At 43.4% G+C, this 21,741-nt stretch overlaps 7 protein-coding genes across 7 annotated transcripts; 3 read left to right on the top strand and 4 right to left on the bottom strand.

Annotated features, from left to right (window-relative positions):
- Positions 1-3,458: 3,458 nt before the first annotated feature.
- On the top strand, positions 3,459-5,701 carry O0I10_011265 (A/G-specific adenine glycosylase; the record flags this gene model as incomplete). The annotated part of the gene is made up of 11 exons (XM_058491235.1): positions 3,459-3,656; positions 3,757-3,781; positions 3,863-3,891; positions 3,952-4,038; positions 4,100-4,383; positions 4,475-4,704; positions 4,766-4,826; positions 4,885-4,925; positions 4,988-5,062; positions 5,125-5,501; positions 5,588-5,701. The coding sequence occupies 11 exons, from the start codon at positions 3,459-3,461 to the stop codon at positions 5,699-5,701; spliced, it is 1,521 nt and encodes a 506-aa protein (XP_058337959.1).
- Positions 5,702-6,155: 454 nt separating this feature from the next.
- O0I10_011266 (uncharacterized protein) lies at positions 6,156-7,475 on the top strand (the record flags this gene model as incomplete). The annotated part of the gene is made up of 7 exons (XM_058491236.1): positions 6,156-6,432; positions 6,495-6,662; positions 6,805-6,823; positions 6,902-7,009; positions 7,064-7,180; positions 7,243-7,315; positions 7,377-7,475. The coding sequence occupies 7 exons, from the start codon at positions 6,156-6,158 to the stop codon at positions 7,473-7,475; spliced, it is 861 nt and encodes a 286-aa protein (XP_058337960.1).
- Positions 7,476-7,789: 314 nt separating this feature from the next.
- Positions 7,790-9,834, top strand: O0I10_011267 (uncharacterized protein; the record flags this gene model as incomplete). Its single annotated transcript, XM_058491237.1, has 4 exons — positions 7,790-8,478; positions 8,529-8,771; positions 8,835-9,309; positions 9,517-9,834. The coding sequence occupies 4 exons, from the start codon at positions 7,790-7,792 to the stop codon at positions 9,832-9,834; spliced, it is 1,725 nt and encodes a 574-aa protein (XP_058337961.1).
- Positions 9,835-10,025: 191 nt separating this feature from the next.
- On the bottom strand, positions 10,026-11,147 carry O0I10_011268 (uncharacterized protein; the record flags this gene model as incomplete). Its single annotated transcript, XM_058491238.1, has 1 exon — positions 10,026-11,147. One exon carries the CDS (start codon positions 11,145-11,147, stop codon positions 10,026-10,028), a length of 1,122 nt encoding a protein of 373 aa, XP_058337962.1.
- Positions 11,148-12,088: 941 nt separating this feature from the next.
- O0I10_011269 (uncharacterized protein) lies at positions 12,089-14,735 on the bottom strand (the record flags this gene model as incomplete). Its single annotated transcript, XM_058491239.1, has 9 exons — positions 12,089-12,735; positions 12,802-13,404; positions 13,501-13,645; positions 13,701-13,867; positions 13,943-14,009; positions 14,094-14,157; positions 14,217-14,263; positions 14,323-14,488; positions 14,551-14,735. 9 exons carry the CDS (start codon positions 14,733-14,735, stop codon positions 12,089-12,091), a joined length of 2,091 nt encoding a protein of 696 aa, XP_058337963.1.
- A 945-nt stretch (positions 14,736-15,680) lies between these two features.
- O0I10_011270 (peptidyl-tRNA hydrolase) lies at positions 15,681-16,684 on the bottom strand (the record flags this gene model as incomplete). The annotated part of the gene is made up of 7 exons (XM_058491240.1): positions 15,681-15,730; positions 15,814-15,926; positions 16,023-16,090; positions 16,173-16,226; positions 16,286-16,339; positions 16,403-16,522; positions 16,574-16,684. The coding sequence occupies 7 exons, from the start codon at positions 16,682-16,684 to the stop codon at positions 15,681-15,683; spliced, it is 570 nt and encodes a 189-aa protein (XP_058337964.1).
- A 275-nt stretch (positions 16,685-16,959) lies between these two features.
- O0I10_011271 (uncharacterized protein) lies at positions 16,960-21,464 on the bottom strand (the record flags this gene model as incomplete). Its single annotated transcript, XM_058491241.1, has 19 exons — positions 16,960-17,212; positions 17,284-17,458; positions 17,520-17,750; positions 17,811-17,958; positions 18,020-18,249; positions 18,303-18,516; positions 18,572-18,676; positions 18,731-19,168; positions 19,236-19,397; positions 19,456-19,629; positions 19,703-19,825; positions 19,879-19,976; positions 20,037-20,187; positions 20,253-20,487; positions 20,570-20,685; positions 20,778-20,884; positions 20,954-21,026; positions 21,179-21,280; positions 21,372-21,464. The coding sequence occupies 19 exons, from the start codon at positions 21,462-21,464 to the stop codon at positions 16,960-16,962; spliced, it is 3,228 nt and encodes a 1,075-aa protein (XP_058337965.1).
- Between the last annotated feature and the right edge of the window lie 277 nt (positions 21,465-21,741).

The following is a 21,741-nucleotide window of genomic DNA, read 5'->3' on the forward strand; positions in this document are numbered from 1 at the left end:
CTTGTGTGAAAGTTTCACGTTCAATGTCGCAACTAGCCCAAAAAATATTTTTTTGGTCGTCGTCGTCGAAGAGGTCGACCCCCTGATCCAGTTTGGCTGGTGGCGACATTGCGAAATCTGGGATTGGCAAGCTTGATCGTGAAACTTTCACACAAGGTGCAGTTGGCCAAGCCGAGCACACTGTTCTATCAAAGACCCCACGTTTCATTGTAAAGTTCGGAGATACAGGCACCTTTATGTTTGTAAGCGTGATGCTATATGAGAAGTGGTCTTTGTTCATTGCCAAGTAGCTAGACCCTGGAGAGCCAAAGATGCAGAAGGACCTCTTTGGGTACCTCAGCTAAAAAGTCAGGACTTCAGGGACAATGCATGACAGGTACGCAACCCTCCCTTTTATGTCATACATTGGCAGCTAATAGCCACTTTTGTGCATTCCCAACTTTTGTGCATTCTATTGTAGGTGGACGTTGCTCCTGCTCTAGGCATTCATTTCCATGATTAAAGTAGGTTGATCCGAGCTGATTTGGTTGAGTTACGCTCACACAAGATTACATCGGTTGAGCTACATCGAGCGTACTCTATGTCCAGAGTGATGTAATCTCTCTTTGACCGTAGCTCAGTCAAATCAGCTCGGATCAACCTACTTTAATCATGGAAATGAATGTCTAGAGCAGGGGTATCGTTCCCATGCAGTGGATCTCGCAACAATGATGAATGGATAAAAGTGGCCGTTAGCTAGCAATACATGCCTGTTCCTAGATGATCCATAAAGTAATTATACATTGACCCTTTCATTCATGCAAACGTAGCTGTGTTACACAACACGACCCTCTGCATCTTTTGCTCTGTCAGGGTCTAGCTACTTTACGTTAAACAAAGACCACTTCTCATATAGCATAACGCTTACAACATAGTAAAAACATAAAGACGCCTGTATCTCTAAACTTTACAATCAAACGTGGGATTTTTTAGAGCAATGTGCTCGGCTTGGCCAACAGCACCTTGTGTGATAGTTTCACGTTCAATGTCGCAACTAGCCCAAAAAATATTTTTTTGGTCGTCGTCGTCGAAGAGGTCGACCCCCAGATCCAGTTTGGCTGGTAGCGACATTGCGAAATCTGGGATTAGCCACGGTGAACTTGAAACTTTCACACAAGGTGCAGTTGGCCAAGCCGAGCACATTGCTCTATTAAAAACCCCGCGTTTCATTGTAAAGTTTGGAGATACAGGCGTCTTTATGTTGTAAGCGTGATGCTATATGAAAAGAGGTTGTTGTTCATTGTAAAGTAGATAGATCCTGGAGAGCCAAAGATGCAGAGGGGCGTGTTTGTGTAACTCAGCTCATTATGCATGATTGGAAGGGCCAACGTATGATACCACATACACTATCTATGATTGGCAGCTAACAGCCACTTCCTCACAATCGGCACTGTTGTTCATTCTATTACATGTGAACAATGCTCCTGCTCCAGCCGAGCATTTCCATCGTTCAAGTTTCTTGATCCGAGCCGATTTGACTGAGCTACGCCCAAACAAAGAATACATCAATTCTTGAAAGACAGACCCTGCGAATGTCTCCGTCTTTCAAACTTTTGGACGCACCCATTCCAAATTTTCAAATGAAGCATGAAGTTTTTATTAGAAAAAGTTGATCAGCATACTCGAGAGCACCCTTCTGACCAATTTTCAAGTTGGAGGTGGGCAACTTCGGGGCGGTGGCCCGTCCGCTCTTTTGTTCCCGTCATCCACCATTTGGACCTCCCCGCATTTTAAATCTTCTTAATGAAGTCAGCGACTTTTAAATGAATGGAGTTGATCAGCATGTCCCATCGAACCTTCTGACAAAGTTTCAGGTTCGAAATGGGGAATCCCAAGGTAATGTATATTGTTTCGATAAATCATGAATCTGGGGCTGACCTGCATTTCCGACTTACATAGTAAAACCCCCATTGTACCCTCCCATTCAATTTTTTATAATGAAATGTATGTTCTTTATTAATACAACATTGATCAGCATGTCCAAGAGCATCTTGTGTGAAAGTTTCAGGTTCGAGAGGGGCAATCTCATAATCAAGAATTGATGTACATTTATACAAGAGGTGTGTGGCCTATTTAATTTCCACTTCTTTCACCTCAACTTCTTCCCTCTTCCTCCCATTCTCAACTGTTGGTGCATTCAAGTATACAACTACCACCTACGAACGATTGTCCTGCTTCAACCCATCATGTCAATCCAACAGTTGTCTTGATCCGATTGTCTTTGACTGAATGGCGAGTTCATGGCATGTACACAGTTTTCTTGTCACTTCTACAACACACGAGTCTCTTGACACAACACATGCTCTTGCACGCTTCTCTACCACGACCGATCGTAACAGCAGCATCCATTAGCAAGCTCTTTACTCCATTGTCTCAATCAGCGTTCACGACCTTGTCACTCTACTACAACACACGCTCTTGCACGCTCCTCTTCCACGACCCAGCGTAGCAGCTATTGCTATTAGGAAAGTCTTTGCTTCATTGTCTCAAGTTACTTGCAGCAGCATGCCTTGCAGCCTTTGTCTACATGAACAGCAGATAGCCATTACATAGAGGCAGCTTTATTTACGCATAGCAACTTTCTTCAATACAAACGGATTCCTATGGAGGATATGGATATGAATTATGGTTGGTATGTACATGGGATGAAAGGGTATTGGATATATACAACGCGTGGAAAAAGAGTGCATCTATTGTCAACGTCAACCTTTGTGCTTTCATCCTGAACGATTGGTGCATTCAATTATCGTACTTTACACGCTATTTCATGGGGGCAGTTACTATCATCATCCTTGTGCAACTTGTCAACATCACCATCCAAGTCCCTTTTTGACACGCCATGCGTATATGCACCACATCTCACCCATCCATTTGCCTTTTCAAAATACACTCACAAAGGATAGAGGGTTTCCATATCGATGTATCTCTCCCCCTCCTCATTAGAGCAATTCGTTGTACATACCTCTCAATCTTGAATGACGATGTTGGATTAAAAGGGGTTGCTTTATTAGCGAATACGAGACTTTTGTTTGCCAACCATTTCCAAGTTTCTATGATGTAAGAGACCTTCCTTCTTCTTGATGGGACCTCATTGTGTGTGAGGACTTGATGCATTGTATCATAGAAGTATATCCATTTGTAAATGCTATGATAATGGAAACGAGAGGGACTGATTTATTCATTGTTGTGTCTTGAACAAAGACTGCTGTATTCGATTGTATGACTCAATTGTGATGATAACTTGTCGACAGCGTCGTAATGAACGTTCCTCTTATGTAAGTGCGGTGGGAGATGTAGTCATTGACCTTGATGATGATGGTGGATCAGCGGCCCTTGGAAAACAAAAGCTAAACTGGCACGTGCGCGATGCGAAACTTGTCCTCCTCTTTTGACACAACCCGCCTCTTTCTCTTTGCAGCATGGTCGATGATCGAGAACCTGACGTCGCCATTGAAGAATGTGTACAAAGCAAACGACTTTATCACCATACAACCTATCACCATATATCTCCTGAAGAACGATCCCTGATTCAGCAGCAACTACTCGAATGGTACGATCGTGAGAAACGTACGAACATGCCCTGGCGTAAAGAATACCGCAATGATCTCGATCGCGAGGTAAACGTTGATACTGCAGAGTTACTGGATGAAGGCGTGAGGATCAATGTCTTATCGGGTTCTGTTATATCTATTGGATTGTGTACCTTGATCAAAAAAGGCGCTTGGTCAGCGAGCTTATGAAGGTAGAGTACGCGACATGACAACACAAGCAAGGTTGACTCCACGAGTGAATTAACATGGTATCTATTTGGGATGATGAATAGTGTGGGTCAGCGAGATTATGTTGCAGCAGGTAAAGGAATGATTGACAATCCAAACATGCTACTTCTTTGTGTAACTATGTGATTTATAGACTCAGGTCGCCACGGTCATTGACTATTACAATCGATGGATGGAGGCTTTTCCTACTATATTTGATCTTGCAAAGGCGGATATTGAGGTATGGATTGATTCGACAGCTTTACAAAAGGAGACACTGATGCATGATGCGTGATCGCTAGCGCGTAAATACTCTATGGGCTGGTCTCGGTTATTACTCTCGTGCACGTCGATTATGGGAAGGAGCTCAAAAAGTGGTCAAGGAATTTGATGGCATTCTCCCGAATAATGCAAAGGATCTTCAGCATCATATACCAGGAGTGGGTCGTTATACAGCAGGAGCCGTAGCATCCATTGTATTTGGTCAAGAGACGCCTGTTGTGGATGGCAATGTTATTCGAGTGATTGCTCGTCTTCGTGCATTAGGTGCGGATCCAAAGAAGGCAAACGTGGTGGAACTTTTTTGGTATGTTTATATCCCTGCCTTTTAATACACCCCCTTTCCATCCATGAGGAAGCTTATTACTTACGTTGATCGAACGCTATCACGACAACAGGGAGATTGCAGAAGGTCTGGTGTCTCAAAGTAGGCCTGGCGATTTCAACCAAGCATTGATGGAATTGGGAGCACGCGTGTGTACACCTCAGGGGCCTGACTGTGGAGCGTGTCCAATCAAGGCACAATGTCATGCTTATGCACAGCTTGAAACTCACTCACGGCTAAAAGCAAACGGGTTTTGGAAGGCGACACCTGCTGGACAAAAGCGGAAACGCGATATGGAACATGGTAAATGCCAAAAGGAAAAAGGAATATTCATAGCCATCTTAAACATGGATGTCATTTTTAGAATGCAAGTATTGTTTGGAAATCCAAACCGATTTGACAGATGAGGACTATGCAGTGACAAGGTTTGAGGAAAATCATTTTATCCCGAGCCTAAACTCACATCCCCTTTTTCGTTTACAGATATCCAGCAAAACCAGAAAAGAAAAAGCCGCGGGATGAAGGTAAGATACATGAATGCTAACGATTAATACATGACGCTTATGACTTCCATTTTTATTCAAAGAATGTGCAGTTTATATCCTTCAATCTAATCAAGCCAACAATGACCGATACCTGATATCCAAACGACCTGAGACAGGTTAGCTGCTAATGTTAACTTTTTCAGTCAAACAAAAAACTGGTTTCTGATGTTGTTTTTAGGTTTGTTGGCTGGGCTCTGGGAGTTTCCAAGTTTGGAACTTGATGCGCTGGATACGACTTATGATCAACGAGCAGCCAAAGCGACCGAATTTCTGAAGGAGCGATATGGCATTTCAATACCATCATCAAAGGATGCTTCCTTGCAACGACATGACCTTGGCAACGTGGTGCATCTTTTTTCTCATATACGCAAGGTGTATCATATCGAATGGATCAAAATGGATTTGGATCAAGAAGCGATGGATATGGCTGTTGCCATGGCTGTATCAAAGAGCGACAAGGACCAAGCACGTTGGGTCGACCTGCAAGAATTGAAAAAGTCACCTATACCCACAGGATTGAAGAAAGCGATTAAGCTGATGGAGAACTTTGAAAAGGTAACATGAGCACATGCATAGTGAACCTTTGTTCTTTTTACTAATGAATGAATGCTTCTCATTGTATCGATGTGTGAATGATCCAGACCTCAAACAATGGGAAAAAGAGCGCAGCGACAAGGACAATGCGGAAGCAAGCATCCAAAACATCGTCGTCGGGAAACAATGCGGACATTTCGACGTTCTTTCTAAAGAAATAATCATGCAAACGATAGCCAGTGTAAAACGCCAAAATGAAGTTTGGGGGAAATACAATATCGCGTGCGTGTCTATTGCAACATTTTCACAGACCGTCCAGGGTGAATATTGTCAAATGTGTATGGTGCAAGTGTAATTTAAAGAGAGCATCCGAAGCAAGGAGACATTGAGATGGGCTTGCGTGTGTATGTGTTAGGGGTTAAAAACGAGACAAGATACAATGACACGGATGGGTACATTGTAAGAGAGTGAGGGAACGAGCATGGAAAAGGGAGGGATAAAAAAAGAGGTGAATAAAGGGGGGTGGTAGGAGAGTGGATCGTTGTTGCAGATCGACGAAAATATAAAGCCTAGACCATTCACTATGCCATCACATTTAAACATCCCCACTTCTTCTCAATCTTCTTTCTCATCTATTTTACTTATCCTCCCTTTTTCATTTGAAAACAATTCGTCATGAAGAGCTTGTATTTCCTATGCTTGACAGCTCTTGCTTTAGCCGGTCAAGTGGAAGCTAAACCAATTTCTAAATTGCATCGTCGTGATGGTGATAAAGTAGCCTGCCGTAACTACAAGACCGATTTTTCCGAGGGACTTGATGGATGGGTAGCAGCTTACGCGCCCGACAACACCTTTAAGCAATCAGACCGTGGACTTGAAATGTACTTGATTCGACCTGATGAATACAAGGACCCTAAGCACTATAAGGCTTTGGATGATGGAGACGAAGATGGTAGGTTACATAGTAAATCATGCCATGGCTTTAAGATCACTCAACATCCCATTGTATTATAGGTCCCCATAACGAATTTGTCGGTGCTGGCCCAACATTTAATTCGACCACCTACATGCATTATGGCACTATAACAGCTGAAGTGCAATCGGCTTCCGTTGGTGGTGCTGTCACCGCGTTTATTCTTATGGGCGATGGCAACGACGAAATCGACTTTGAGTGGGTAGGAGGTAAATCTACAATGGGCAAGAGAGAGACAAGTTTTATTTTACTTGATTTGGTTTTATAAGGGGGTGGAGGAAGGGGTAAGGTGATGATACAATTGCTAATCGATATCTTGTTTGATAACCATATCCGATGTTCCACGTGCAGAACAAGGAAATAAAGTCCAGTAAGTATGCATAAAGTGAAAATAGCAACAACAATCCTTGCTGACCATGATGACAACCTCCTCTCCTTACTTTTGTAGAACAAATTACTTTTGGGGACAAAAGGTTGTAACCGGTGTAAACGATAAGGAAGTCGATGTCAACGGCGAACCTTCCCACAAAGCTTTTCACACCTACAAAATCGAATGGTACTATTATACGAGGATGGCTTGGGTTTAACGTACTCACACACAAAGATGTAGGACCCCAGAGCATATCAAGTGGTACGTGGATGGTGACTTGACGCGCACCAAAACAAAGAAAGAAACTTGTGAGGATAAAGAGAACGAAAAGAATTGCAAGTTCCCAACACAGCCATCGTAAGTATGAACCCTTTTATCAAGCACAAAGCATATCATTGATGATCGTTTCCCTGTTCTAGGCGTATCCAACTCGGACTTTGGGATGGTAGTAAACAACCTGGCACAGCAAAATGGGCGCGCGGACCAATTGACGTAAGCTGAGATGCAAATGCAGCATAAAATGTGTGTTACTTACAAGCTTGTTTATCACTAGTGGAGTAAGCATTCTTCCATTCCTGCATACATCAAGAGCGTTACCTCTGAATGTAACCCGGAATACAATGACATTATAAACGACGACGAGAACGAGTGATCCAATAACCGCTTTGACATTATTACTAGTAGTACGACCTTGTAGTCTTCATTTCCTTTGCATTTTCTTAATCAATGTAGTGTTAATTACTCTTCAACCAATACAACACGCATATCCTGTGATGAAATTACATTCGATAGAAAAGATAGCCTATATTCATATTGCTGCTACGGTATTATTGTAACTGCCAATGCATATGCACGAAATGCTCTCGGGGATTTTTTCGTAGATGGAATGCGGTAAATGCTTTTCCTTTTCATTTGACTTGGGTCATTTGGTTCCTTTGTTTTCTTCTCCACGACTTTAATTCTAACATGGATAACTTGCAACAGCTCTCTGCAGAGATCCACGACCTTTTAAGGTCTAGTAAATATCATTCACAACGACTTCAGCATACATCATCCGCGACAATGAATACAATCCACAAATTTTTGGTGTCACGGAACAAAGGATGGCGTAAAGGTGGTGCTCAGGTACAACCTGTCGATGCTTGCAAACAAATCAAGCCACCACCACCAACATCACAAAGTGCCAACCATGAGCTATCAGACATACCATCATCCAACCATGGGGATGAGAGTGAGCTTTCATCCATGTTATCAGAAAAAGGGGATTCATCAAGCAGTGAGCATCATGAAGATGCCTTACAACAACAACATGCAAGCACAGAAACAGATGCCACCACCATCACTGGTACAGCAACATGCCTAACACCAAGCTACACAGCGCCCCACATAAAACAGCAGCAACAGCGTGATGAGGAAGAAGAAAAGTCATCGTTGTCATCAACAGGCACACTTACATTGCTTGAAAATCCTCCAGCAAAGTCGTCTTGGCGATTGTTGCATCAACATCAAGGCCTTCGAAGAGCCGTAACTTGGATTGGACAACCCCTTAACAAGATACTACGCATGGGTGCTGATGCCGCTGCTCTTGATGTTGCCCTTAACCTTGATCGTTTCATTGTCTATGATGCCAACAAGAGTCACTTGCAACCATCGAGGTACGCATTAAAATTTAAAAGGATGCTTCATTATTAACATGAGGAGTTAGATCTGCAACTTATACAGCACGACAACTCCACTGCAGGGTACTTCAAATTACGAATTTCACGTCTTCACGTGGTAAGTATGTGGAGGCAGCTGACGGACGTATACTAATAGGCTATGTATGTAAAGAATACCAATACGAGTTAGCTGTGCAACTCAATGGCGAGGTGATCCATACCATTACAGGGTTGACCAAAAAGGTGACGAAGGGCGTGAGTGCTGCAAGTCCACAACAAACGTTTACATTGTAAGTGTAATCCAACAACAAGCGCATGAGAAGTTGAGCATACTAAAAGAGCATGCCATTTAGTATGGCTGATGGGCCTTTTGAATTGAACCTTGTTTTAATGGGACGTCCCGTTATACCAACAAGCCTTGCAGATGGCATTGCACGCGTACGAAATGCATGTAGTAGCAATAACCACCATCACGTGCCACGTCAAATGCCTATTCTTGGATCCAAACAATTACTCTCTGGTGATTCGTTGGATGCTTTTGTGTCCCAAGGGATTTGCCGTTACACACTCACACCGCCATTATGTGCGTCTGCCGATCATGCCAATATGGAAGTGATGCTTATGTTTCGCCTCGATCATGAAGAATCATCAGAGCATCATCATCAACAAAGCTTGTATTCCAATGCAAGTCTTCCTTTGACAGCTACTACAACAGCCATGGCGGATGATACAGCAAGTGATGCCTATAGCATCACACTACACGATGCTCTTGAACATTGCAGGCGAGGTGATTCATTGACTTTTTACGTGAGAGGACAAGGTCATCCTGTAAGTGGATGGAAATGGGTTGGGGAAGGAAAAATGAGTAAGAAAAAAAAAGCTCACATCTTGACATGACTACAAAACCAGGTGTGGATCCGCTATTGGGTTAGATTGCATGATCGACATATGCTGTTGTACAACACATCATCCCAGGTATAATGATAAGAGGGCGTTTTATGATCCACCCACCACTCATAGCATCGATCATTTCAGGAAAAGCCTGTGGATACCATCCCACTGGAATACATGCGCTTTGCAACACGGCCTACAAGCGATGATCAAGAACGCGTCTATATGAGCTCATGCTGTGGCATCGTGTTGCAATTTGATCGCAACAGTGCTACGTTTGTTGAACCGGCACGATTGGATGATAGCGAAGTGTTGGGTGGCAAAATTTACTTTTATGCCGATAGTGATGCTTGGGCGGCATGTTGGCGACATGCCCTTGCATTACAAGCCAAACCTGGTGTGATGTTGAAAAAAGACCATCAACGTCGAGATGGACGTGTCAATTTACGTTACATGTGGTGAATAATATCATAGTACTCTTTATATAAGAAAGTCGATGATGGATACAGTGAAGGAGGTGGGGTGGTGGTGGTGTGAATACAAGCTTTTCCTTCTAAGGCATTTTGCATGTAAAATCATAAAAAGGGCGAGAGGTATAATATGCGCGTATATTACATTGCATACGATGGTGATGTTTTTTTCAACGATACGTATCATTTTCCACAAAGCATTGCATCAACGCTCATATTGGTATTGCTTGTCTCGGATGGTGATGATCGATTGACGGTACGACCTAAACCATGTTTTCGTGCATCAATGATGTCCATTGGTTTGAGACCCCTTAAAGGCTGCTCGTTATCAGTGGATGCTATTGGTGTGGGTGGTGACTTGTTGAGAGCGAATTGGCTTGTGAAAGGAGCAACTTCTTTAGGCACCATAGGTTGAGGGGATTTGATCCTTGGTGGTGGTACATGTGTTGTTGTTGTTTCTTCCTCATCATCATGGTCATCATGATCATCATCCAACCTCCTCTGATGTTTCTGCCGGCCATCAGCTTTATCCACCGTATGTTTCAAATGTGTGATGTAATCGATAGCACTTTGCAAAATAGTCATCTTGTTAAGATGCTCTTGATCAGCACACGATGGTATCAGCTGCCGTAGCTGGATAATCTTGTCGTTGATCCTTTCACGTCGCCTACGCTCAATAGCGCTGTGTGACACCTTTCGAGCTAACTCACGCTCATCCGCTGTGCTGGGTCTTGATGCAGGTGATGTATGTAAAGCTGTTGTTGGTGGTGGTGGTGGGGCTGGATAATATGCCAAGCCGCTACCACTAGGTGATGGTACATCACCTGCAGGTGACCTTGGTGGTGCTTGTGATGATGGTAGTGCTGTAGCAGGTGTGGCTGTGAAAGGTGGTGATGTCGATGAGGGTGAAACAGAGATGTACACAGGATGATGTGGATGATGATGATGGTGTGGATACACTGGATAAAAAGGAACAAGATGTGGGTGTACTGAAAGAGGCTGTTGGGTAGGATAAGGGATGATCGGCGGTGGTAACACGCTACTGCTGGAAGGTGTTTGTGAAGGAGATGGCCTTGTACTAGCACGTCTCCTAGGACTTGCTGATGATGAATGAGTTGTGGATGATGAAGAGTCACTTGTAGTTGACACACGTTTACGCTTGCTGGTGGTAACAGTGGCCGTATTGCTTGTCCTGTTGTCTGCAACGCTAGTTGTTGGTGGTGATGATAGCGTGTTGCTTGACTGTGCTGGTGACGAAGACTTTGGAGGCGAAGGTGGAGTGGTGGGTGAAGCGGTTGTCGACATTATCAGCTTGTGCGAATCATACGAGTGTCGTTAATATTGTCAAAAAGTGAAAGAAAGAAAATCAACAACCCCTAGGGAGAGAAAGGAATCATATATGGTACACAACATTGCAGCAACAGAATGATGGGATCGACCAGTAAAAATATAAAGAGTCAAGTGGTCTGGGATACCAATCGCATGTCTGATCCAGCGACACGTGCCATCATGGCTGGGTGTAAACTACCTATGCTATGAAATGTGAGATTTCCAAACATTCCATGGTGCCGGTGGGATTGATTAGCGTGTATGACTTCATGAGCTAATAAACGTGTGGTAGTTTCTTGAAGAATAAAAGGACTACAGCAAGTCCAAAGAACAAAGAAATGGATATGGGGCGAGACTTGGAGGTGTTGATACGGATTGTTGGAGAAAGCTCAGGCCAAGTTATTCGTTCCGCGTAATCCAATCAGCTTCATTCTTCGAAACACACGCATTTTTTCAAGCCTGGGATTTCACGACTCTAATTTTCCCCGCATTTTACGCCATCGCCCTTCCGTTAGCTATTACAGAATGACACCCCAACTCTACACCACCATGGCATATGCATGCAACTTTGATGAACATCATATTACGTCATGCATAAAGTATACTATTGGCAAGAAATGGTCATGTGATGAGCCCGCACTTTGATTTTCTGCATAGTAGCAATTGTCGATTTATGCATAAAGGATGACGATGGTTATCATATACGTCTAGTTAAACATGAAGAAGGGCATGTGCAGATGTTGGATCTCTATAACTATATACTACGGGGAGTGAAATTGGGAGCGACAAAAACAAGATGATACAAGAAGGCAAATGCATGAAAGAGAGGAACAATGGGGGAAACCAAAGTGCAAAAGTAGATGCAAGTATAAATGACAGTGATAAGGGAATATGACAAATGTGCATAAACAAACGCTTTAAATGTGCCATGCGTTGAAAATTTGGTCAATAGCAGGCATGCTGGATCGTCGACGAGGGCTACGAGAACGTGGAGAATGGCGACGTTGATGGTTGTGGGATTTTACCGTACTTGCTTTGGATGATACACTAGCACCATCTTCTCTTGCAGCTTGTTGTTGATCAAAGGCGCTGGTACCAAATTGGAAATGATTGTTCACAAAATCATTCAACAATGAGCCTGAAGAGCTGCTACCAGTTGAGCTGCCATCCATAGAGCTAACGGTGGATGATGAACTCCATGTACCAAATTTGCCTTTGCCATGGTGATATACGGAGTCTTCTGAATTCTTTGCTGATGTATGGTATGATTGACTTTGCTTGGGCTTGTAACGTGAAGGCACTTGTGGCACGGGTGGCAAGCTATGGTATCGATCATCAAATTCTTCCTCATCAACATCGAGTGATACAGCCGACACCGAATGAGTGAGGGGTCGAGCATAACCAGTAGGCAGTGTCAAACGACGAGGCATACGACCAAAGACTTGAGTGGAGTTGATGGCTTCTCCTTGTACCATTTTAAGATATTGCTGCTCATCAAACATCTTCAAAGCTGCCCATGCTGGGTTGAGGAAAGCAAATCGGCGTCTAATAGTGCCTAGTTTTTCTAAAAGGAACGGCGATGGATTAGCTTTTTGAAATAGGAGCTATATTAAAACAAAGTTTTACATACGTTTACCAATACCACCTTGAGAGGAGATACCGTGCAATGGCTTGTCGGGTGCAGGGATCGTACCTTTGGTACCTTGACGCAAGGGTGCTTTGCCTTTCACCATACGGCAAATGTTACGAGCAATACAAACACCAGCGAGTGTAGCAGCATAGCCTGTTTTTTCCTCCGCAATGTTGGTAGCATCACCACCAGCAAAGATGTGTTGATACTTGTAATGATTGATTTGCAAGGTTGGCTTTACACAAATACGGCCCCAGTTGTCAACGCAACAATCGAGGTCGTTACTATTTTGGAGCAATTGGCTGTTGGGACGTGTACCGGTTGCCATGAATACCATATCATAGCCTGTGTATACTCGGCCGCTAGTGCCACGATACAAGCCAACATTTTCACTGCCTTCGACAAAGAAGATACGTTCATTGGTAACCACCTCGATACCAAGATCTGCCAAATAGTTCATGGCCTTATCACGCTGTGTTGTTTCACTCCGATTGATCACTTGGGGGTGTGAGTCGACCAAAGTCACTGCCTTGTGGGGATACTTGCCGGGAAACGTGCGCAATGCAATCTCCGATGCCAGTTCACACCCGACTAATCCACCACCTTTTTTTCATTGGGGAAGAAAAACAAACACAAATTGCATTAATAAATGGTAAACAAGCGAGCCTTACTGAGTATGGCGGCACTTTTGTTACTTACCCACAATGAGCACCTTTTTGGCATTCAAAAGGTCGCTATGTGTTTGTTCCAGACCGGTCATTCGATAGAGAACAGAAACATCGGTGGATTTGAACTGCGAAGCATATGAACTACCGGTAGCAATCACGAGGTAATCGAAACAAAGCTATGGTTTTTGTCAGCGTAAATGAATAAAAAAGAAACCCACTAAAGCAACCTACAGTTTCACCATTGACTTGAAGCGATTTGGCACCATCATCAATCTTTGTAGCATAGCCAATGATCACCCGCCCATTCCTGACATAGGCATCGTGTCGTACACGCATCGAGCTGGATTCTTCAGGATTCACCAACCGCTTGATAATGCCGGGGGTATATTCAAACGAGTCTGCATTGTGTCGATTGTATTAGCATAATCGCTTCCCACAGCTTCGCCTAAATTATTTAGGTTGTTGGGGGGTACCTTTAGTATCAATTACAGTGACATGGAACAATGGCATGGGATCCAAGATAGAAGCCACCGTAAAGCCCTACATGCCATTTCCACGTGTAAGTATGCAAGGTGTTATATATATCTTCATGTCCTATCTTTGACATGCTGTGTAATTACGTACCGAAAAACCGCCACCAATGATGACAACTCGCACTTGGTACTTGCATGGAGGTTGTTTGATGGACCTTGAATAGAATGTCTCGGTTAAAATCGATAACAATAGCGTTAGCGAATACCCGCTTACATGATGTTGATTTTCTTTGTACGGATAAACTCGTCAAGCTTGGATTGCTATGGGATACGGTATAAGGATTTGGGGTTCATGTTACGTTGAGCATGTATATCCTTACCAATACTTCAAGCACTTGTTCCTCTGTTTCAATGAGCACGGCTACAGCATCTTCTCGACGAATGATGGCCCATTGAAGATCCTCTATTTCTGCATTGACTTTTTCCTTGGTAGTGATGTTGGATAATACAAGTTTTGAATCCTCTGAGAAGAACGATTTATGGATTCTAATCAACCATGTAAGTCATTGTTGTTGTAAATGATCGCTTGACATCATGAGCAGGTGTACCTCCTTAAGGCGATTTCGGGTGTTTTTGAATAGTCATATCGCAATTGAGACATTGCTTCAATAAACAACAAGTTTTGGTGTGCATTGATGCGATGCAAATAGGATTCAAACGATCGTAGTAATTTTGGATCTGAAAGCACGCTTTGTAGTAAATGGCTGTTGTTATTGGTGTTGGTTGTTGACATGTGCGTATGTGCGTATGAATGAATTAAACAACAATGAAGGGAAGAGTAATTAAAAAAAGGAGAGGAAAGATGTTCAATGACAATGGGACAAGGAAAAAGTTTCGGTTTTTTTCTTTTGATGACTCGTCCCTGGCAATTTTTGTACACAGCGGAAGCATTCAGGGTTAGCTGGATGTCTGTGCCAATGCTCAATGCACGACGTTCCCCCCAAAGGGATTTTGCCCCGCTCCACCATAACCATCCAATGATTGCCCGCACAAAGGCACTAAACAGAGAAATAGTCCGCGCACAATGGGTGATCGAAGCGTGTAACATGCTCATGCAAATGGCATGATTTCGCAAGCCAATCAATGAGCGGTCCCGATGTCAACTTGACACCACGGGAAAGACAGCACCTTGGCGGTTGCACGCGCTCCTTGATTATCCGAAATCCGATTTGCTTTCCGATCCATCGCCAATAAAGCTACTTGTCACAACCCAAGACATTGGAATAACATGCGTCATAGAATTCACGTTATTACACTAGTAGGGGTGCTCATTTCCATCATTGAAATGAAAAAGAAAAGGTAGAAGGTATCCATATGCCCATCAATAACCAGATTTACGTCTTGTTTAAATGTTAAATTACATAATCACGCGCGCTCATTTACTATCTGGAATCCGTGCCTGAATTTCTTATGCCATGTGCTCTACCACGTTCAACATGTTTTAGATCTCAAATACCAATGCTGACATTTGCGGCGGGTTTATTTGCTATATTATCCTAAGACATCCAACCCAGACAACACTATTACTTACAATGCCAAACTCAAAAAACTACTCTACACAGGAACACGTATCTTTGTACACTTTGGGTCCCGGTACACCGGAAGAGGGGAATGTAAAATAGCATGATTTACAGTGTATTGTGGTCTTTTTTGTCCAACAATCAGCTTGATGTCGTCATTAGAGTAACTTCAAATGTCCTGTCACTTGATCGACCAATTCCACGGGACCTATATGTGTGTATCATGCATCATTGTGTCAATCATATGGCATCATTTTGTTGAGTGAAATCGAGATTTTCTCGCTTACATACCTGGTCCTATGCCCAACACGGTACGTGAGCCCGCGGCAATCTGTGTACGACCAGCATCACAAATGCTTTGTGCTGTCAAGTTGAGACTCAATGCGATTGCTTGAAGATCCAGCCTTTAATAGGAAATACCGCCTCATCAGTTATAGCTCTACCCGTATCTTGTTCCACAGAGTGTAAACTTTTCGGCTGTCACCGTCAAGAAAACTTACATCTTATCCTCGCTGTCACACTTTAAAGCAACCTTGGCTTGGCCAGTTCTTTCCCATATCCGAAGCACCTAAAGGATAATAATAATGATTGGGTTAACTCCAAAAGTGGGGTAATGCCCATCGATCCTCTTATAGATAAGTATACCATACCTCAGGATTGGATTTCATAGCCGACTTGTAGCATGCAAGCGTAGCGTGTCCACACTACATCATCTACAATCAATGGGGATGTACAATAAAAGAAAGAGTCATCGATTTCCTACCTGAGCTGCAACTTTGCCCTTAGTCATGCCGAGGTCTGTGCGTACCACAAGCACCTACAATTCACATATACAGGGCAATGAGACACGAGTGCCAAAACATCCAAGAATCCCACCTACCATTTTAAAATTGTCGCCGTATTTCCCAACATCCACCTTGCCGACAGGGGCCTCATCGAGATCCGAATCGCTATCCGCTTCTTCAGCTTGAGCTTTTTTGGTTGGCATGGCATCGGCATCCTTTAGAACTATATAAGTATTGAATGGCGTCCCTTCATGTTGCTCTTTTACCTTGCGATTGGAGAACTTTTGACCAATAAAGAAACCCGTCAACAAGGCAACCACGGTTGTTGCTGTAAGCTGCAGAATGGGAAGTGACTCGAGTGGTGATTCACGCGACATGTTGACAACTTTGAAAGGGCGGAAAGAGGGAGAGAGTAGAGAAATCAGCCACTGAGTTTGGATCCGTATCACGTGCATTAAATGTATCCATGCGACCAAGACAATGAATCCCCCCACAATACAATGAAACCATGAAAGTATAACATAATAATGAAACTTGTTTGCTTTATGTCTTTTTTTGTAAGATGCTATGACATGTTTGGATTATCTTTATAACGGTTGCTATCAGCGTTCGCAATACGGGGGGTTTTGCTTTCTCTCCTTGTTCTCATCATCTAAAGTGCTTCGTCTTCTTCCATCGTTGCCGGCAACTCTGATGGTTTCACCATGCCAGGAATAGCCAAAGCCTTTTCACGTTCTTCCTTCCTCTTGGCTTCCATTTCAGCTTCCTTCTCTTCGAGGTACAATTCGGCATTCTCTCCAGCAAATTCTTTCAATTGGATAAGGAAATCACGCACTTCCAACTTGAATTTGGGTGGCACATTGTTGTATTCGAACATGGCCATAACGAACACCTTGATTTGACCACTATTGGGAGGATCATGTCATTAGCATGTTGTTTGAAGAGGGAGAGAGACCTTGTAATAATAAAAGCCTACCTTTGCAAATGTGGGAATGCATTCTGGAGCAAAGCCGTAACATAGTTTTCCAAGAATTGAGCATTGGTGATGTTTGGATCGCTGACTGTTGATGGGTCGAAGAGTGGAACTTGGATGCGGTTGGTGGTGACCAAATTAAACAATTGAGCGAGTACTTCGGTTTGTCCCTTGAAGCCTATTCATCATATCCCAAATCAATAATCCCTCTCAAAAAGATGTATCCATGAAATACCAACCGCTCTTGTGATCACGATCTGTGAGTACAAAGAAAATGTCTTGGAGAATGCTTCGATAATATGACTGATAGAAGGCGCCTGCAATGGCGGGATCTTGCCTGCTGATGTTGTCGATAAGCTCACCACAAATTTGTAAACCAACATCAGCGATATCACGCATCGTGTGCTTGAAACCCCAGACCACACTATCGATAAATAGCTTGAATTGGGCAGGTGCAAGCTCCAAAAGTGCTATAGAATACAAAGCATCAGAATCCATGATAGTGAAAAAAGCATCTGGCAGGCACTTACCAGGGAAGCAGTGAAGGTTGATTGCCCGTAACATGTTGTAGAAACCGGTACGATGCTCAGGGTACTCCGTAAAGTCCTTGGTGATCATATTCAAGGTGGGTTCGAATGTTGCTTCCAGAATGGATGGTACACGTGGGGTCATTAATGACTATGAAAATAGGCTTTAGTTTCCATGGAGACCGTATTTCACCCTGTAGATGGATACGAACCCGAAGCTTGTTCACCATGGTAGCAAGTACATTTAAGACCTCAGCATCTCGTGCAATATCGACACTGTTCCTGTAATCACCAAGTACTGCTTCAAAGAATGGTACCACCATGTGCTGATCAACACGTGTCAAGTCGTCTGCACACTCCAGGTATGCGTCAATCAACTTCAATATTTCTTTCTTGATAGTCCGCAGGCCACGAACTCGAGGTGTCTTGATAGCAATTTCTCCTATACCATCATGTAAGCGCTCATTATACATTTTCAATGGCATATAGATGTACCTTGTGATGCGACAGCTTGTGAAACAAGGTTGCCAACGACACCATATAATGATAGCAGATCCATGTAGATATTCTGCAACTGGAAAATGTAACCAGGGCCAACAGAGATACAAGCCGAAACATTGGTCTTGATCACGTTACCAAGGATCTTGACTTCATTGGCATTATCCAGCACGCTGACATCTTTCTTGACTTGCTCCATGATTTGATTCCACTAAATTTGTGCGTTAATCATCTTGATATGGATACCCACGTTTCCCTTTACTTACGGCAGTGTTGGGCAAATGCATAAAGTTGGCCATGAGACGCTCTTGTGCAGGTTTTTGGTTTTGTGCAGAGATCATGTAGCCGACAGCTTCATAGAATGTGTTGATCTATATCAAGTTAGTCTCATAAATCATGGCCAAGGCGAGGGGATATGTATATACCTGTTGAGGCATGAGATCGGATGTGATGCTGTCAATAGATTCGAGAATTTCATCAATGAAAGGTCGAAGTTCGCCTTGCTTTTGCTGGATAAAGTGGCCCTTGCACTTCTGAGAAATCTTGATGAACGTGTCACAGGCCATGTCTTGTACACCCTCGTGGGATTCATGCATGAATTCAAAGAGCTTGTTGACAACGGTCTTCAAAAACTTCCAATGGGCCTTCAAGAACCGAGGATATTGACCAACCGTGTACATGATGTTGGATGCCACGACAGCCTTGTTATCTTTGCCACTCTTTCTCTCACACAAGCTAAGCAACTCCTTGATCACCGTCACCAAGAAACGCTTTTCAGTCTCCTCATTCATAGCACCCGAAATGGAACCGATTGCCCAGCAGAGCTTGTTGAGATTTTGCCAAGACCACTCACTACCATCCATCTTGAAGGGAAAAAGCAGGGTCAGCAATTGTGGATCTTTTCATCGTCTCATTCCTCCTTTAAATTACCTGGCGGGCAAGCTTTTCAGTCATGATTTGTTCAGTGTCTTGGACATCAAGGTTGGTGAGGTACACGAGAACTTCCTTCATGCTCTTGTACAAGACAATGGTATCGCTCTCCTTGACAAATTCACGGACAATCTCGCCTTCATCATTCTCAACAACAAGCACCTATGTATGACTCGATATCAGTAACATGCGTTCAAGTAGTGTTTACGTGATAACATACCTCTTCGGGCTTGACCATGCGTTCAATCATGACTACACGAAGACTTGACAAGACATCCACATAGCGAGCTTTACGTGGGCGGTATCCTTGGTTCATGCCCATCATGCCGGTGTTGAGCTCAAGCAAATGTTCAGATTGTGGCATTGCACGAACTTCCTCGAAAAGCTCTTGAACCTAGTCAAATGTGGAATGCGGGAGTCAATATGATTGATCCGGTCATCCTATTTCCCTCCCCTCTTTCACTTACAAGTCCTGCCCAATATTCGAGACAAATCTTGAAGATTTCTCGGTCCTCCACGCTTGAGATCTTGATTAAATAGTAGTGTGCGTTGATCAAGAGCTCTTGAGTATTGGGAGCTTGTTCGATGATCTATAAGTTCACTATCAGCATCCGCATCATCCCCGATCGAATCATTTTCATACCTTGAGATGAGCTGCCAAGAAGCTTGTCAAGAAGAGAGCGAGGTTTTGAACGAATTCCTGATCATCATCGCTGCTGTTTTCATAGACGTTGGCAACATCTAATATCAAAATGGTCAATGGGTGTCATCATCGGGCAAAGGGAGAATTGTTTGGCTTACCAGTGTTGGGTGGTATCATAACGTTCACGGCGCTCATTACGCTGGTGAAGAGAAAAGCGAGCTTCTCATGGTATTGTGTGTCGACACTGAGACCGCCAATCTCAGTCAAGCATTTGAGCGTAACATTGCGGAACTGAGTAACCTCAAAGAACTGATGAAAAAGAAAGAATGAGCATGATCTCATTCATCCGCATGATCCCATTGGTTTTGACTTACTCTTGTGCGTAGCGTCTCGATAAGATCGGTTTCAAAAATGTATCCAAGAGGGATCCAATTAAGGAAACGTAACAGAGTCTCCAATGTTGCCTTGATAAGACTTGGCTTTTGAGCCTTGTCGAGCACCTCTTTACAAAGTTGATAGATCTCGGAAAACTCGCCACACATTTGGTTGCGCAAATTGGATGTTTTGATCTGGGTCATTTGTTCTGCTGAATAATCAAAGATTTCCTCACTAATAAAACCGCAGCCCGGTCAGTTTATCCGCATAAACCCAGCCCCACATCCTTCATCATGCATGTATGTTGCTTACTCACCTCAACAATTTCAAGATGGCCATGTTGTTTTCACACAAGGAAAGATTGGATTTGCTTGATGCCACAATTTCAGGAATGAAAGATGGCCAATTGCGGGGCCATTCTTGCTTGAGAATCTATAATAATTTCATGTGAGACACGCGCTCTCTCTCTCTCTATGGTGTGTATGAAGGTGTCCCATGTCCCTTTATCTCTCTCTATCACTCACCTGAACCAGCACCATGTTGAGTTTGTTGATATAGGTCTTCTCCTTGGCCAAAGTAGTTTCATCTGATGACACCTTGACGATAACATTGACAATAAAATAACGGATGGCTGATCAAAGAGAAATAAGGGCTGTCAGTATTAGCTATATCCATTGTATATCCCTAAACTATGTATTACCATTTCGACTCTCAGGGACAAGGGTGTTCCATCTGGTTTGCACGAATTTCTCAAGAATCTGGAGTGCGATAAACTAGTGAATAGGATTCGCGGCGTGTTAGTTGGCATGGTGGGAAAAAAGGGTCATGGAGTCGTGTGTGCGGGTGTGTGTGTGTGTGCGGTGGTCATGTCGTGCGTGGGTGTGCGTGTATGGTGTGTTGTGTATAGGCGTCGTTTGCAACCCACCTTTGTTTGCGATACATTGGAACGTTCGAGAATGCTGTCGACGCGAGTCCATGCCTCTTCATGATCTTGGAACTGGGTCAACAGTTGCTGTGCGATTTGTTGCTAAAAGGGGGAAATGGGTAAAGAGAGAAGGGGAGAGAAATGAACATGGTGAGCATTGTTACCATAGTAGACTACTAAACGAAACACGTACCTCAGCGCCATGACCAGTGAAGAAGGTCATGACAACCTGATCAAGGACTTGAACGTCCAAATCTTTGCTAAAGTCTAGAATGCTTTCAGCCATATTGGAGTCGTTCTTTGTGAAAGACGGCGCGCCGCATTGCCGAATCTGTAGGAAAAGGTCGACTCGGTAAGTCACACATGACGTGTGCGGAACAAAGACATCATTGTCGCTCGAGCCATTCCCATTCATGCTTGTCTTTTAGCAACGACGTCGTGCCATTATGCAAGGACAATGAAATGCATTTTATCCCATTCTATAGTCATAGTTTACCTGAAAAAGCTATCTTGTATATAGTCATCACGTGATTACTCATCAGCCCTCCCCCTTCTTCACAATA

Source organism: Lichtheimia ornata (genome assembly GCF_029851405.1).
Source record: "Lichtheimia ornata isolate CBS 291.66 chromosome Unknown scaffold00086, whole genome shotgun sequence".
Taxonomy (NCBI): domain Eukaryota; kingdom Fungi; phylum Mucoromycota; class Mucoromycetes; order Mucorales; family Lichtheimiaceae; genus Lichtheimia; species Lichtheimia ornata.